Source organism: Urocitellus parryii, chromosome 9, assembly GCF_045843805.1.
Source record: "Urocitellus parryii isolate mUroPar1 chromosome 9, mUroPar1.hap1, whole genome shotgun sequence".
NCBI classification, from domain to species: domain Eukaryota; kingdom Metazoa; phylum Chordata; class Mammalia; order Rodentia; family Sciuridae; genus Urocitellus; species Urocitellus parryii.
In genome coordinates, this window is record NC_135539.1 from 7,689,530 (window position 1) to 7,705,063 (window position 15,534).

Consider the following 15,534-nt stretch of genomic DNA (forward strand, 5'->3'; position numbering starts at 1 on the left):
CGTGTGACCTCAAGAGCTAACCCTGGGGAAGGGGAGGTGGCTGTGGTCTCCCATCTAGTCCTGTCCCAGCTCTGTCCATCCCGGGAGCTACCACCTCAGTCCTCTGTGCCCTGTGTCACTCTCTGGCACTGGCCCAGACTCTGCTATGTCTTCACAGCTGCTCCTTGGCCCCAAGACACCTTCCCAACCTGAGGAACCATAGGCACTGACTCAGGTCCTCTGGAAACCTCAGCAAAATGTCCCTCCATCTGGGGCATTGTGTTGTGACCAAGGAGTGTATTCTCAGGTGTCCTGGTCCCTGGCAGCCAAACACAGCTGTGGTAGTGGTTGGGGCCCTGCAGCGCATGCTGACAGCAAGCCAGTGAGGAGATGGAGGCACACCTGGTGCTCCCCAGCTCTGCCAGTCTCCCCTCTGGGAGCAGTGAGCTTCCCTGGAAGGAACACGCTCGTGCTGCCACTCTGCTTCCCATACAGGGTTCTTCTGGCCTCACCAGAGAGAAAAGGCCCCTTCAGCTCCAACTGACCCCAAGTTCTCTGGTCTCGGCTCTGCCTTGGCCTGGGGTGTGCCGCTCTATCAGGGCTACATGTCCCCTCAGGATTCCGACAGCACAAAATCTTGCCAAACTCTCCCCAAACAACACACAGACATGTCTCACCCAAGTTTCCAGGAGCCTGGAACAAGGGAACTGTGGCTGGTCCAGCCCTAGGCTTGAGAGAGCAAAAGCTGTCACCACTAAGGACAGAAGCATCCAAGGCGTCTGCTGACCAGGCCATTTAATAGTAGGTTCTTCTAAAGTCACTGTACACACCTGAGGCCAATACACCACCTTACAAAGGCTCCCCATTAATAGTTGCCTGAGGAAGGTGAAGTCCTGGGCAAGCCTAGGAACAGGGTGGATCTCGGCTGTGTGCAGCAGCCTATCCCTCCAGGGGGCAGGTGACCAGAGCTGGGACCACTGTCCCACAACACCAGGACCTGTGCCAGTGTCAACCACAGGCCATTAGGTAGAACCCCAGCCATAAGCCCCACTTAGAATGCCACAGAGACATCTCCAAGGGCAGGGCCAGGCAGGTGTCCACAGAGCACAGGTCACAGGAACCACACCCACACCCAGATCTCTGCTATGAGGACAGCCCTTGGCAGCATCAGGCGGTCATGGGGCTGCCTGTCAGGAGAGCAGAGCAGGTGTGGCATTCAGAACTTCCCGGGCTATGGAGGCAAGTGCAGGAAACGCGGGGCTCTTGGGGAACTCCTGGATGAAGTCTCGGCCCTCTTCCAGGCTCCTGCTGAGCTCAGGATCCAGGGGCACAGAGCCTATAGGATGGAGAGGTGCCGTCAGGCATCGTGCCCACATGTGGACCATGTTGTTGCACTCCCAGCAGGACGTCCTGCCTCTCATGATTGCCCAACGAACATGGGACAAGCAGTAGGGATGTCAGTGTCCCCAGCAGGAGCCAAGTGGAGGGCAGCTGTCCTGTTTTGCTGGAGACAATCAAGAGCACCAGCGCCTTACTCTGGAAGACGAGGTCATGATGCCTGTTGCTCTCCCTCCCTGGCACTCAAGCACAGTCAGACGCACCCACAGGAAGGGGGAGTCGGGTCCCGGGTGCCTGCCTTCAATACTCACCTAAGAACGGAACTCCAGCAAGCCGAGCCAGCTCCTCCCCGCCACCTCTGGAGAAAATGTTGGTGCACTCCTAGGAGACAAGAGCCACATGGGGCCCACTGTCACTCGCTCACCATGCTGAAGGCCAGGGAGACCTAGAGCAGGGTTTCGGAGTAGGCCCAAGTGGTGACAGCATCCTCCACTTCCTCAAAGCCCCACCTGATCTGCACGTGCCCTGGCATCCATCCCCCTGTAAGAGCCCTGACATGTCCCAGGACTCACGGCACAGTGTGGGCAGGCGAAGCCGCTCATGTTCTCCACGACCCCCATCACCTGCAGCCCTGTCTTCCTGCAGAAGGTCAGCTCCCGCCTCACATCCCCCACAGACACTGCCTGGAAATCAGGAGAGACCACTAAGCCAGTCTGCCACTAATTCAGTCTCATAAGGGTGTTGTCAGCAGAAAAAGTACCCACCCTAGTGGGGAGGGCATAGGATAGGGCCGTGGTGGTACCTGCGGTGTGGTGACCACGAGGGCCCCCAGGGGCCTGTAAGGGCGCAGGGCTTCCACGGCGGCCATGTGCTCATCAGAGGTGCCGGGGGGTGTGTCCACAACTAGGTAGTCCAGCTCTCCCCAGGCCACATCAGACACAAACTGCTTTATCAGTGCTGCAGAGACCCGGGGTGGGGTAAGCAAGCCTGTGCCATAAGGACCAGGGACCCAAGGAAAGAGCGAGCCCAGACGGATGGGACTTCACTGCCCAGCCCTGGGCTTCATCAGCCTCCATCAGACAGGCTTCGGATGCCCTGGGGCCACTGCAGCTTGAGGCAGAGCTCCAATCACAAGTGGGGAACTCTCAGGGTAACAGGAAGGTGGAGGCTGCCCCTGCCCCCACAAGCACTCCTTTCTCCTAAGCTCTTGTGCTACCCTCCACACCCAATCTCATCCCAAACCCCAACCCCGCAGGGCTGGCAGCTGACCACACGAAGGCCTGAGCTCAGGGCAAGGTGAGGGTATCTGCACCCAGGCTCTCAAGCCTGACGAGATGGCCAACAGGAGCAGCCCCTGCTCTGTGCTTACAGCTAATTCCTGGAAGCCTCCCCTGCAATCAGTCTAGAGGAAGCAGGGCCCCGTCCCAATGCCATTTCCACACTGGGTGGCCTCAGGCACCTGCAGTGTGAGTACAGTCTGAGCAGACCCCTCACCTCCCGACTGGGAGATGGAGATGCCACCCACCAGAGCCATGCCCTTGACCTTGGGTCTCATCTCATGCCCCCTAGAGCATGCCTGCCTGCTTGGCCATGTGCAGCAGGAGTATCTCTGGGAGAAGCTGAGTCTCCAAGATGGAGGCCAAAGCTGGATTTTGGTTTCATTCAAAAACAGTGGCTAAGCAAGAGCAAGGACGACAGCCCTGCTGCTTTTCAACTCTCAGCACTCAGGGGTCAGCTGGGAGAGAACAGAAGGCTGCCAGCCATGGCCCTGCTGGGTCATTACCACTCTTCTTGGGACCTCTCCACACCACGGCCTCGTCTGGCCTCTCCAGCAGGAAGCCCACAGACATGAGGGAGATGCTCTGCTCCTGATCCACAAAGACAGGCACCCAGCCACTGTCACACTGGTGCACGGCCCTGCCCTGTGCCTGGAGCATGCGTGGAATGCTGGGGCCACACAGGTCCACATCCAGGATCCCTACCTGCAAGGAGGCTGATGGTGAGGGCAAGGCACAAAACAGCAGACAGACCTACCAGTCCTGCCTGGGGGCTGCGGGGACGTGTGTCCACCCTCATGCAGCAGGGGAAGCTATGCAGCTCAGGGCAGGTATTAGTAAGCTGTGGCTGCTGGTGAAGCCACTGGATTGGCCCTGGGCAGGGGCCTCACCTTCTTGCCCTCGTGTCGCAGTGCCAGGGCCAGTTCTGTGGAGATGGTGCTTTTCCCAACGCCCCCCTTCCCAGAGAGAACAAGGATGATGTGCCGCACGCCAGACAGGTTCCCAGGCTCTGGTGAGAAACAGAAGTCAGGAGGTCAGAGACTCCCTGGAACAATAAGCCCTCAGTGAGCCTTCAGAGAAGGTCACCAAATTACTCCCCCTTCCTGAGTTCTGACCGGGGCCACTGCTCCTCTCCATCGAAACATGAGCAAGGACAGCCACTGCTCCTCTCCATCGAAACATGAGCAAGGACAGCCCCCCCCGCCCCCCCCAACTCTAGACCTAACCTTCCCCCACTCCAGCGCTAAGTGGAGCCTCCACTGCTCCACTTTATAATGCGTACATATGCAGCCCTGCTTGTGTATGGGTGCATATGCAGTCCTGCTTGTGTATGCGTGCATGGGAGATAAAAATGCTAAAGTTGTAGCGCCCTGATAATGCGGCAGGACACAGGTGAAACCCTGGGTCACAGCTGTGTGCGGTCTCCACACCCTCCACAGCCCCTCTCCGCGGTGAGGAGAGGAAGCCCCGGGCCTCCGGTTCTCAAGGGAAGGCCGAGGTTCTGAGGACCAAGAGCAGCCACAACCCGGCGGGCGTGCACCCGCGTTGCCCAGAGGACTCCAAGCCGCGCTTTCCCGCGCTGCTGTGGTGTGCCGCCAGAAACCGCGTAGACACGGGCGGCCACGGTGCGCCAGGGTCCCTGACTACCGCCTGTGAGGGAGGAAGGCGGGGCACTCCTTGGTGGTATAAGCTCGCCCCGCACGCTCACCCAGGCCCGCACTGGGGTCCCCGCCCGCAAGTTCACCAGTAGCCTCCATAGCACCGTCAACTGAGACCACGGGTTCCTTCCGTTTCCTCCCGCGGACCGTTCGCCAACAGCCAGAGTAAGGAGCCTTTGAGCCAATGGGAGACGACAGCTCACCCTCGGCTCCTTTTGATTGGCCTGGTCTCGCTTCCCTCAGCCAATCAAGTCGTCCAAGGAGTTTCGGAGCATTGCCCTTAGGTTCCGGCTCAGATGACGTAACGGATCTGGACCTACTTCCGTGACCACGTCCAATGGAAATGAGGGTCTCAGGTATGACAGCTCAAGCTGTGACCAATTAGAAGATCGGATCAGGATTGACAGGCCTTACAACCTCTTGGCAACAGCCATGTCCCGAGAGGCCCGCCCCCGCGCGAAGCCCCAGATTGGAGCGGCCGCCTAGCCGCCAGGCCAATGCAGCGCGGGGGCGGGGATTGTTTACGTCCCGGCCGGAGCCGAAAGTGGGTCACTGCCTGCGAAGCGCGGCTGCGGCGGCTGCAGGTGAGCGGCGCCCGGCCTGCTCGGCCCCCGGCGGCAGCATGCTGACCTTGCGGGCGGTCGGGCCCGCCGCCATTTGTCCCCCGGGGCGGCACGCGGGAGGCCGGGCTGGGACCGCGGGTGGGCCCTGCCTACTGCAGCTCGGAGGCCGCGGGCCGCGGGCGTGACAGAGCCCTCCGCCTGGTGCCGGACACCTGGACCATTCATTCGGCGTGCACCGCGCGGCTGTGTTCTGCGCTCCTGAGCGGCGCAAACCGAGGGTCCAGACGAGGTGGGGCAGTCCAGGCGGCAGCCTAGGGTTGAAAGTGGAGCTGGGGACATGGGGGATCCGACCAAAAGCAGGGCAGAGCCGGCCACTGGAGCGAGGCAGAACTAGCCCTCGTAGAGGCTTGCATTTCACCCCCAGAACAATGGCAAGCCCTGAGCGGACTTAAAATGGTACCGGAAAGCCCGTGGCTGTAGTGTGTGGAGCGGGAGGAGCCGAGCAGAGGAGCTGTGCGGAGCCTGTGGTCCCCCGTAAGCGAGGACTCCCCAGGTGTGGCAGGAAGGGGGAGTGTCAGGGTGGATGACTGCTGTGTTTCTGGCATGAGGAACCCGAGATCGGGGACTCCACTTGTCTAGCTGGACTGTGTGGAGGAGGAGCAAGTCTGCTGTGAGAGGCCTGGGGCCTCTGTGCCTATGTGGACTGAGAGGTGCCGTCAGAATCATGGGTGTCTGGGTGGCATTTCACACCGTCTGCCTTGGTTTGATCAAGGTGCTAAGACTCTGGACCCAGGTACAGGCTTGTGGAGAGTTCTGCTTTGTATCTGAGGCCCTGGAGCCCCTCCTTTGGGTGGGTCTGTGGCCCAGCCTGACAGACAGTGGGGAAGTTCCAGTGGAGGAGTATGTGCTTGGGGGTCCTGGGACTTGTTCTAGTGTGCTTGGCTCCTTGGCTCAGAACCATTTTTCTTTCAGGTCCTCTCTAGCATGGCCAGACGTCCGAGGAGTAGCAGGGCATGGCATTTTGTCTTGAGCGCAGCCCGCCGGGATGCTGATGCCCGGGCTGTGTCCCTGGCAGGCACCACTAACCGGGGCTATGACTCTGATGGGCAGGTAGGTACCTGTGGCAAGGTGGGCATGGCCACTCCAAGGATGGGGAATCAAAGAAAAAGATGTTCCTGGGCCAGAGCACTGGCCATGTTTGGGGGGTGCCATGCTCAGTAAGGCTTTTTGGCCAGGTAAAGGACGCCCAGCCTGTCCTTAGACAGATTCTTTCCTGTCCTCTCCTTTGACAAGTGAAGTGTGTGGAGGGACTGGCTGTTGGTCTCTGGTTAGCTGTGCAGCAGAAGTTCTCTACCCTCTGCCTGGCCAGATTCCAGAGGTAGCTGCTGTTAACCCTGTGATCCATTCAAATGTTTCTTTTGCAGCACAGATGTGTTCTGGGTTCACATATATATAGATAAAAAGGAACTGTGATTCTGAAAGATCAAACTTCACACCCTTCCCCCTAAGCTCAGGGAGGCCCAGGAGAGCCAGGGCAGATTGGAGAGACTCTTCACTACTGTTGACAGCAACCTGTATTGATCTCTGCCATAGCTAGGCCTGTGGGGTGCAGGGTGGAGACTCTGGGGGAGTGGTTTCTCAGTTGACTTCCTGAAATCAGGCTGGAGATGGTGTCTACACTCTGCTGCCATAGCTGCCCTGCAATTAGTCCTGGCTCAACCATGTGACCAGGGCAGGAGTGGGTTCTTCTTGGAGCCCTTTGGGACCAATAGGCCTTGGAGGAGAACTGGAAGCCATGGGTTTACTGACCTGGCCAGCAGTGTCCTGAGTCTTTCTCAGGGCCTCTGAACTTGAGAGGCCTGCTTGCATTCCTGCCATGCCTCCAGTTCCCTTTGACCACGTGGCCCAGAGTCATCTGCCTGCCTGTTTCCCTGCCTCCAAGCTTACTGCTATGAGGCTGGGCAGTGTGACACATGCATGCTGCTTGTCCTCTGTCACCTAATGGGCCTGTGGCACATGTGCGTAGGCAGGTGACAGGAGCCTTTCTGGCACCTCAGCAAGCTTAACGACACACCTCCTTCATCTTTTCTTGGTGTTCTTGAGGCTGGTAGCAGGTCAGGTTTGCTTCTTCCCTGGGGAGGATCAGTGTGTCCCGTGCCCTGGCTCCTCAGTAGGCCTGTCCTGGCTGTGGGGAGTCCCTTTCTATATCACTGGGCTGCAGTCCTCTGGCCTGCTTTGTGTGGGGCAGGACCCTTCTCCAGATAGGACAGCTGCCCTGAAGGAGGCTCCTCATGGTCCTGTTTATCTCTGGCCAGCTGAGCTTCCTGTCATGGTTCCCTGTGGCTTCCCCTGGGAGGCAAGCCTCATACCAGGCAGCACTCAGGCTGTGAACAGAGGGTGTCAGCCATTCTCCCCCTGTTGAATCTGATGTGGGTGAAGATGATGCACCACTGTCCAAGGCCCCGGTAACTGGAATAGGACCTGGGAGCAGGCCCTCCCTGAGGAGTTCTTGGTCTAGCAGGAGCGAGAAGGGAAGAGATCAGGGAATTTGAAAGAAATGGTGAGCAGGCAACCTGAAAAGTGTTCCTGGGGACATGCTTGCTTCATTCGGGGGAGGAATGGTGGGCACACAGCACACAGGTGCCAGTGTGACTACATGTGACAGGGGGCTGGTGGGGCTTGTGGGTTTGGGCAGAGACTGGCCTTAATGCACAAGGCAGTAGGACCCCATGGTGTGGCTAAGGTAGGTTATGGTAGAGGGTTCCCTGGGCTGCTTTGCAGGTCTGTGGCAGGAAGGCCAGAGCAGAGCCCAGAGAGCAGGTGGAGGCCACTCAGACTGACAGAGGCTGTCCACACCTTTTTGGCCTCTGGGCAGGAGGGCTTGTGTGGCATCAATGGGAAGCAGCCTGGTTCACAGAGACTTCCGTGGCTGATTTCCCAGGAGAGGAACTTGAGGAATTCGGCCCTGATGATGGACCACGGGGCCAATAAGGCCCTCAGGACACAGAGCCTCAGGACTATGGCCCTTAAAGGTGGTGACAGGGTCCTGATTAAGTCTTCCTACAGCATAAGCTTTAAGTGACAGCATGAGTCCACTGGGCTTCTTGAGGGTCTGCCCCACACATTGGTGACCAGAGGACCACAGCCCAGTACAGGGTAAGGCCCCATGCTGAGGAGCCTGACTGTCGTCTGGGAGACCCAGGTGGTCTCTGTCAGATCTTGTTGGGTCCAGATCTGCAGCTCATCTGAGACCCAGAATATGCCTGGAGAAGGCTGGAAAGTAGTACTGGTGGCTGGTCTTCAGAATGCCTGTGCAGAAGTGGGGGTGTCGGGCTGTGCCAGTCCCCACGTCTGTGCTGAGCACTTGGTGGGCTGGTAGGGCTGGGGCAGCAGGCAGGTGGGAACAGGCTGCCTTTCTCTCCAGCACAGTGACTCCGATTCTGACCCTGAGTCCTCGTCCCTGCCACCATCCATCCCCAGTGCTGTGCCTGTGACAGGGGAGTCCTTCTGTGACTGTGAGAGCCAGAACGAGGCCCCCTTTTGCAGCAGCCCACATACCATGCACCGTGGCAAGGACTGCCGCTGTGGAGAAGAGGATGAGTGTGAGTGTCCTGCAGGGGATGGTGGGGCAGGCCCTCCTGGGAGGCGCAGGGGCAAACCTGGCCCCCTGTTTTACAGACTTCGACTGGGTCTGGGATGACCTGAATAAGTCCTCAGCTGCCCTGCTAAGCTGTGACAACCGCAAGGTCAGCTTCCATATGGAGTATAGCTGTGGTACTGCAGCCATCCGGGGCACCAAGGAGCTGGGGGATGGCCAACACTTCTGGGAAATTAAGATGACCTCACCTGTCTATGGCACTGATATGGTAAGTGGCCGGTAGCCTGGGGCAGCGCTGTAGGCCTCCAACCCAGGCACACTCTCCCCAGCCCCACTTTGGCAGATGGTGGGCATTGGGACGTCAGATGTGGACCTGGACAAGTACCACCACACCTTCTGCAGCCTGCTTGGCAGGGACGAGGACAGCTGGGGCCTCTCCTACACGGGTTCGTGTGGTCCAGTGGTGGGGAGGGTCAGGCGGGGAGGGCAGCACCTGGCTCCTGGGCTTACCCTCACCTGGTGCCCCCAGGGCTCCTCCACCACAAGGGTGACAAGACCAGCTTCTCATCGCGGTTTGGCCAAGGCTCCATCATTGGTGTGCACCTGGATGCCTGGCATGGGACGCTGACTTTCTTTAAGAACAGGAAGTGCATAGGTGAGGGTCCCCAGCCTGACCCTGAACAGACAGGGGTCTACAGGGTACAGCTACCACAGCTATAATCTTGGTGGGCCCAGGTTGCCTGGGACCTGAGGCCCCAAGTCCCCAGAGGGAGGGACAGGGAGAGGCCAGGTTGGAATTACTTGGGCCAGAGCCACAGGACTGACTCCCTCAGCCAAGTTGGCAGATGTGCGGCTGGGACTGGCACAGCACCTTCTAGGTCCTCTGCTGGTCCAGGCTCAGCTGCTTCTCCCTGCAGGAGTGGCAGCCACCAGACTGAGGAACAGGAGGTTCTACCCGATGGTGTGCTCCACAGCGGCCAGAAGCAGCATGAAGGTGATCCGTGCCTGCGCCACTGCCACCTCCCTGCAGTACCTGTGCTGCTCCCGCCTGCGCCAGTTGCGCCCTGACTCAGGGGACACCCTTGAGGGCCTGCCCCTGCCACCTGGTCTCAAGCAGGTGCTGCGTGACAAGTTGGGCTGGGTCTTGAGCATGAACTGCAGCCGTCGCAAGCCCCCAGCGTCCCCACCTGGTACCCCCAGCCTAGAGGCCAGGCCCTGCCGAAGGAAGAGGTGCCGACGGACCTGACTTGTTTTCTGACAAAAACTGCCTCCTTGGGCTGGGAAGGCCACTCCGTTCCTCCCTCCTTGCCACCCTGCAGGGCAGAAGAGGTGGACCAAGGTCTGAAGGGGGTTGTCCTGTCTCTCCTAAGGCCAGGACAGTCCCTTCTGTAGGGGATCCAGAGCCACTGGCCACCTGAGTCCACTCTCCTTTACTGGGTGGGGGGGACAGCCACACCAGTCCTCCAACTGTACCAGGAATGGCCAAGCACTGCTTGGCCATCCTGGGGTGGCAGGTGTCTGCTGCCTGGGGAGAGAGGGCTTGGTGAGCTGGCGCTTCCTGGCCCTGGGTCCCAGCTCTTCTTCTAGCTCACTCTGCATGTCGTCCACTGCCGTTCCCGTCACACAGACCCCAACGACTGTGACAAATGTGAGATTTATGTCTTACACAGCTCTGAGATTAAAGAGTCTGCCAGACCTGGGCTGCCCGGTGTCTGCTTTCCTCTTGATGGTCTGCTACGTGGGGGGGGGGGGGCAGGCTGGTGCTGCCCTGCAGTCCTCCTGGCTGCCCAGCTGGGCACACAGTCTTGCTGCCACGCTGTCCTGTGGCCAGAGCATTCAGGGCAGAGGGAACACAAACCCCCGTCCTCCTCAGGCCTCTGCCTCCCTGCTCTTCTGCTGATTTCAGAGCATCTGTCTTCCCCCTCCTCCCCAACCTCAAGTCTGACCAGCCAAAGATGGAGTCCACCCGAGGCTTAGTAAGTGTGGTTGTCCCCCTCCCACTCTCAGGAGGTCTGATCAGTCCTCCTGTGGGCTGTTGCTGTCCTGCTGGTGGACAGAAGAGGCCGGCAAGTGTGGTCAGGAGCCCAGGTCCAGTAGCAGGTCAGGGCTGGTGGTGGTCAGGAACAGGCAGATGCGGCGGGAGAGGTCAGGCCCCACCCTTCGGGACTGTCTGCCTTTGCTGGCCTCCACAGGGAGGTCAGCCAGGAGGCCCAGACGTTCCTGTTCTGTGCTGCAGGCCATGAGCGCCTAGGGCAAGCAAAGGTGTGAGCAGGGGGCCTTGAGGCCTGGGTCTCATACCTGAGGGGAAGGTACCTGGGAGCTTACCTGCTGCAGAAGGCGTGGGGAGGGGAAGGCGGTGACAATGGCATCTGCCACAGCAGGGCTGACCCGGTTAAACTGCCTGATCTGTCTCCACCAAACCCCACGCAACCCAGAGCCATCTCTGGCCACCTGCTGGCCTGCAGCCCAGCGACCTGCTGTGCAGAAGGAAAAGGCCTGGGAGTCCCAGCACTGCCTGAAAGGGAGGGGCAGAGGGGTCTTCAGAGCCTTGGCCTCTTCCACATCTACCCCAGTTCAAAAAGCCTTCTAGCCCTGCTCTGCCCTCAGAGCTCCCTGCTCCTGGTGGTCCTGTCCCCCTTCCAGCCCTGAGTAGGGGTACACACTTAGAGGGGAGCTGGGCGAGGGCCTTGGTGTAGGCACACACGTGCTGAGTCAGCTCTTGCCAGGAGGCCACCAGTAGCACATCCAGGTCTGCATGGAGCTGAAGGAGCACCAGAGCCTGGGAAGGATGGTGATGGCGTGGGCTCACCTTGACCATGCTGGGAGTCACACCTCTCAGCCAGAGAGCAGCCACATGCTGGACCAAGGCCAACCCCACAGCCCAAACGGCCCTCACCTCCTCCACTTCCGGCCAGCTGACAACCTCCTTGGCCTGGACCACCTCTGAATTCTGCAGCTGCTGCATCCCTTGGGCACTGGGCTGGCAAGACCTGAGCAGAGGCAACGACCCCCCAGTTCCCCACACCTTCTTCCTGAGTTCTGCCTCTGCCAGGGCCCCCAGGGCAGTGGAATCAGCTGTGACAGCAGCCTCCAGAGGCACCCCTACCTCCCCCTGCCCACTCCAGCCAGCCCCACTAAGGGCCTTGAGGTGAATGGTACCATAGGTGGGCATCCAGCCCTATGACAGCCAGGTGGGGGTGGGCAGGGCTCTCAGGAGAGATCCAAGGCACCGGACAGGGTGGGCCTTCTGTCTGAAGGCAAGAACACATGGCACACTGTTCGCAGGAAGACTGCTGACCACCAGCCCACAGCCAATGGCAAAGAGGAGCAGGAGAGCCAGAGACACTCCCTCTGCCCAGCCAACCCTCTCCAGAAAACCAGCTGCCTGGGGCCAGGGAGGCTGAGTACCCTGTGGTCCAGCTCTGCACCCCAGCCCGGCATCTGCATGGCACACAGCAGGATCCCTACAATCATGGACCCTGCGACCCAGCAGGTCTAACTTAGTCATTCTCTAGCCAAACATCAGCTGAGCACTATTTCTACTCTATCAGAGGCTAGGCTGCACTGTCAGCTGCTGCAGACCAATTCAGCCAGCCTTTGGCCCTGCCTAGACACTTCCACCTGAGCTCAGGGTCCTCTAGTCAGTATACCCTGGTCCTGACTCTGTGCTCTCCCAATCCCTCTACTGTTTCACCTGTGCTCCTCTCCCCTAAATGTTGGCTGGCAGAACAGCACCCCTGGCTGGGAAACCTGGTACCATGGGATGAAGGAAGGAAACCACCTGGGTCAGCTGGGCAGTGCCCTGCAGAAACTCCTCAGGCTCCAGCAGCAGCAGCAGTAGTAGTTCCTGCTCCTCTGTAGCCCACACCTCAGGAGCCACCTGTGGGGATATTGGGGGCACTGCTGCCCACACTTGGCCTGTCTCTGGGCCTCTGCCTAGCTGCCCAGCTAACACTGGGAACTGGAACTCTTGTAGTTCTGTAACTGCAGTCATGCCTAGCCCTGCCAGGGCTGTTCCCCAGAAGCCCGAGTCAAGCCTCCCAGAGACCAAGGCCAGCCCAGGACTAAGGGCTGACCCCAGCCTCTTCTGGGGTAGAATGTTATGGGACAGAGGCTGGTTCTGGTTCCATACTGGCAAAGTGGCAACGCAGGCTTCGTCACTACCTCTCCAGACAGCTGCACCTGCGAAATGTGGGCCAGGACATGGTCTGGGAGGGTAGAACCAGCCACTCACGCTGCCGGGGTCGTGCCTCACTCCGCTCCACCGCAGGCTGCGGGCCCGGCGCTGCGGCTCGATGCGGCATTCACAGCCCAGGGCGCCCAGAGCCTCCATTAGGACGTCAGCACCAGTGTCCTCCAGCACGGCTGGGCCCGCGGAAGACAGCTCTGTCAGCCCCTCCTTGACCGCGGGCGGCAGGCCGGCCGCTCGTCGCCCGCCCGCCCGTCCGCCAACCCGGACCTGGGTCCACGCGCACCACCAGGCGCTGCAGAGCCTGCTCGGGCCGCCACGCCGCCGCCCTGCGCTCCCCCGCCACGCCCCGAGCCCGCGCTCCGGCCTCTGCAGAGCCTTCGCCCTCCGCCTCAGAGTCCGACACCTCCCAGGTCGGGGGGCGCCGCTGGCCTCGGCGCGAGCGCGCGGCCCTCTTGAGTCGCACCTCCGCCATGGCCCGGCCTCCCCTCCACTTCCGCACACGCCCGGACGCCTTTGGGCGGGACACCGGCCGCTTCCGGCGCGGGCCGGCTGGGGACACACGGGGTTCGGGCGGAGCAAGGCGGGGGTCGCGGACACCACTATGGCGCGGAAGAAGGTGAGGCCGCGGCTGATCGCCGAGCTGGCCCGCCGCGTGCGCGCTCTGCGCGAACAGCGGGAGCGTCCGCGCGACTCGCAGCTCTACGCCCTGGACTACGAGACCCTGACGCGGCCGCACTCGGGCCGCCGGCTGCCAGTGCGCGCCTGGGCCGATGTGCGCCGCGAGAGCCGCCTCCTGCAGCTGCTCGCTCGCCTCCCGCTCTTTGGCCTGGGCCGCCTGGTCACGCGCAAGTCCTGGCTGTGGCAGCACGACGAGCCTTGCTACTGGCGCCTCACGCGCGTGCGGCCGGACTTCACCGCGCAGGTGCGCGCGGCCCGGGCCCACCCGGCGCGGTGCAGCCTCTCCCTGGCCTCGCTCCTCTCCCCGACTCCCCCTCCATTCCCGGATCCCAGGGACCGGGGCTTCCGCCTCCCCGCCCGCTGGGCGAGCAGCTTCCGGAGCTGACCCGACTCTTTCTTGCTTCGCAGAACTTGGACCACGGGAAGGCCTGGGGCGTCCTGACCTTCAAAGGTAAGGCTACTGGCTGGCAGGAGCGCGTGGCCAACTGTCCAGCCGGCGCGGAGTCAGCCCCGCCTTCCCTCCGCAGGGAAGACGGAGGCCGAGGCCCGGGAGATCGAGCATGTCATGTACCACGACTGGCGGTTGGTACCCAAGCACGAGGAGGAGGCTTTCGCCGCCTTCACTCCTGGGACGGAGGATAGCCCGCGCCCCGTGCCCTACCCACCGCTGCTCCGGGCCATGATCCTGGCTCAGCGGAAGAAAAGCGGGGACACCAGCGCGGAGGAGCCCCTGCTGAACCTGGAGAGGACTCGTGCGGACCCTTGGGACTACCCTGCGAAACAGGAGGCCAAGGGGCGGGCCAAGCGGACCCCGGACTAATGGGGCTGGGCCTGAGAAGCGCCTGGGAGTGAGGCGGGGGGGGGGGGGGCTCCTTGTGATGGACGTCTTTGGGTGTACCCCCTTCCGGCGACTTGTTCCGCGGCCTTGCGTTTTGGTGGGGAGAAGTGGGACGCCTCTGTTGCCCCAGCATCCCCCTCCGAGGCAGGGGTGTCCCACGCGCTGGCCCCACCTCCAGGCGGCCCCTTCCCGGTTGCTGTGGCTAGGAATAAACGCACTCTGTATCCTGGGTTTTGGTCTCTGCGCGTTGGGCCGCGTGTGCGTGTGAGATGGTGGGGCCGGCCCGCCGCGGAACTGGGGCGCCGGGCGCTCGGGGCAGCGCTGCGTTCCGAGCGGATGCAGTGGGTGGCTCGGCGTCCTCCGCGCCCCTTTAAGCGCAGGCCCCGCCCAGATGCTCCGCCCCGCCCGGTCCGGTCCTGCCGCCGCCATGATCTGCCTTGTGCTGACTATCTTCGCTAACCTTTTCCCGGCGGGTAAGCTCGGGGGGGCCGGGCGGGGCGCAGGCTGCTGGGCCGACCTGACGCCCGGGTCCCCGCAGCCTGCAGCGGCGTGCACGAGCGCACCTTCCTGGCCGTGAAGCCTGACGGTGTGCAGCGGCGGCTGGTGGGCGAGATCGTGCGGCGTTTCGAAAGGAAGGGCTTCAAGCTGGTGGCGCTGAAGCTGGTGCAGGTGCGGACGCTTAGAGCAGGGCGCATGCAGGGGTGGTGCGGGAAGGAGGGGCGCGGGGCGCAGCGCGGTGGCCCTTCCTCTCGCAGGCCTCCGAGGAGCTGCTGTGTGAGCACTACGCGGAGCTGCGCGGGCGCCCCTTCTATGGCCGCCTGGTCAAGTACATGAGCTCCGGGCCCGTGGTGGCCATGGTGAGTTCCAGTGGACGGCAGGTGGGTACAGCCCCGGAGCCCTGCGCGCGCTGACGCTCGCCCCGCGCTCAGGTGTGGCAGGGCCTGGACGTCGTGCGCGCCTCGCGGGCACTCATCGGTGCCACGGACCCAATGAACGCCCAGCCTGGCACCATTCGCGGGGACTTCTGCGTGGAGGTCGGCAAGTAAGGCCCACCTGCGCACCCCCCCCCCACGCGCGCGCCCTGCAGCTCGACCTCCCCCCCCCACCCACGCTCCCGTCCCGCGCAGGAATGTAATCCACGGTAGCGACTCGGTGGAGAGCGCTCGCCGCGAGATCGCGCTGTGGTTCCGGTCAGATGAGCTCCTCTGTTGGGAGGACAGCGTCGGGCACTGGCTGTACGAGTAGCCCCCGACAGGACTGCCCTCAACAGGACCACCCCCTCGGACCTGGCATGCCAGGACAGCTACAAAGAAGCGGGCCGTGGAGCAGAGGGCCAGGTCGTGCAGGACACCTCTGGCGCTTGGCTCGCCCCCATTTCTTTTCATAATAAACTGGAGGAAAACCATGTGAGCA

At 61.7% G+C, this 15,534-nt stretch overlaps 4 protein-coding genes across 13 annotated transcripts; 2 read left to right on the forward strand and 2 right to left on the reverse strand.

The window, feature by feature from the left end:
* Positions 1-738: 738 nt before the first annotated feature.
* Positions 739-4,393, reverse strand: Nubp2 (NUBP iron-sulfur cluster assembly factor 2, cytosolic). Its single transcript, XM_026385582.2, has 7 exons — positions 4,303-4,393; positions 3,485-3,603; positions 3,101-3,299; positions 2,120-2,274; positions 1,890-2,000; positions 1,629-1,698; positions 739-1,315 (listed from the first exon to the last, which is right to left on the reverse strand). Exons 1-7 carry the CDS (start codon positions 4,349-4,351, stop codon positions 1,170-1,172), a joined length of 849 nt encoding a protein of 282 aa, XP_026241367.1. The 5' UTR covers positions 4,352-4,393; the 3' UTR covers positions 739-1,169.
* Positions 4,394-4,742: 349 nt separating this feature from the next.
* Spsb3 (splA/ryanodine receptor domain and SOCS box containing 3) lies at positions 4,743-10,108 on the forward strand. Of its 4 annotated transcripts, none has more exons than XM_026385574.2 (7): positions 4,743-4,836; positions 5,788-5,925; positions 8,240-8,417; positions 8,494-8,681; positions 8,757-8,859; positions 8,943-9,068; positions 9,331-10,108. In XM_026385574.2, the coding sequence occupies exons 1-7, from the start codon at positions 4,750-4,752 to the stop codon at positions 9,657-9,659; spliced, it is 1,149 nt and encodes a 382-aa protein (XP_026241359.1). In that variant the 5' UTR covers positions 4,743-4,749; the 3' UTR covers positions 9,660-10,108. The 4 variants fall into 4 exon arrangements, with proteins under 4 accessions (XP_026241359.1, XP_026241363.1, XP_026241362.1 ...); XM_026385578.1 differs by lacking the exon at positions 4,743-4,836 and adding an exon at positions 4,843-5,104; XM_026385577.2 differs by lacking the exon at positions 4,743-4,836 and adding an exon at positions 5,118-5,368.
* Positions 10,109-10,197: 89 nt separating this feature from the next.
* Positions 10,198-14,667, reverse strand: Eme2 (essential meiotic structure-specific endonuclease subunit 2). Of its 6 annotated transcripts, none has more exons than XM_026385581.2 (8): positions 14,340-14,667; positions 12,669-12,778; positions 12,195-12,293; positions 11,573-11,664; positions 11,310-11,403; positions 11,077-11,192; positions 10,739-10,928; positions 10,198-10,660 (listed from the first exon to the last, which is right to left on the reverse strand). In XM_026385581.2, exons 1-8 carry the CDS (start codon positions 14,548-14,550, stop codon positions 10,490-10,492), a joined length of 1,083 nt encoding a protein of 360 aa, XP_026241366.1. In that variant the 5' UTR covers positions 14,551-14,667; the 3' UTR covers positions 10,198-10,489. The 6 variants fall into 6 exon arrangements, with proteins under 6 accessions (XP_026241366.1, XP_026241364.1, XP_026241365.1 ...); XM_026385579.2 differs by having other exon boundaries at positions 12,648-12,778; XM_026385580.1 differs by lacking the exon at positions 14,340-14,667 and adding an exon at positions 12,873-13,159 and having other exon boundaries at positions 12,648-12,778.
* Positions 14,511-15,526, forward strand: Nme3 (NME/NM23 nucleoside diphosphate kinase 3). Of its 2 annotated transcripts, none has more exons than XM_026385583.2 (5): positions 14,511-14,594; positions 14,660-14,790; positions 14,877-14,978; positions 15,051-15,163; positions 15,249-15,526. In XM_026385583.2, the coding sequence occupies exons 1-5, from the start codon at positions 14,513-14,515 to the stop codon at positions 15,364-15,366; spliced, it is 546 nt and encodes a 181-aa protein (XP_026241368.1). In that variant the 5' UTR covers positions 14,511-14,512; the 3' UTR covers positions 15,367-15,526. The 2 variants fall into 2 exon arrangements, with proteins under 2 accessions (XP_026241368.1, XP_026241370.1); XM_026385585.2 differs by having other exon boundaries at positions 15,051-15,155; positions 15,249-15,337.
* The last annotated feature ends 8 nt before the right edge of the window (positions 15,527-15,534 follow it).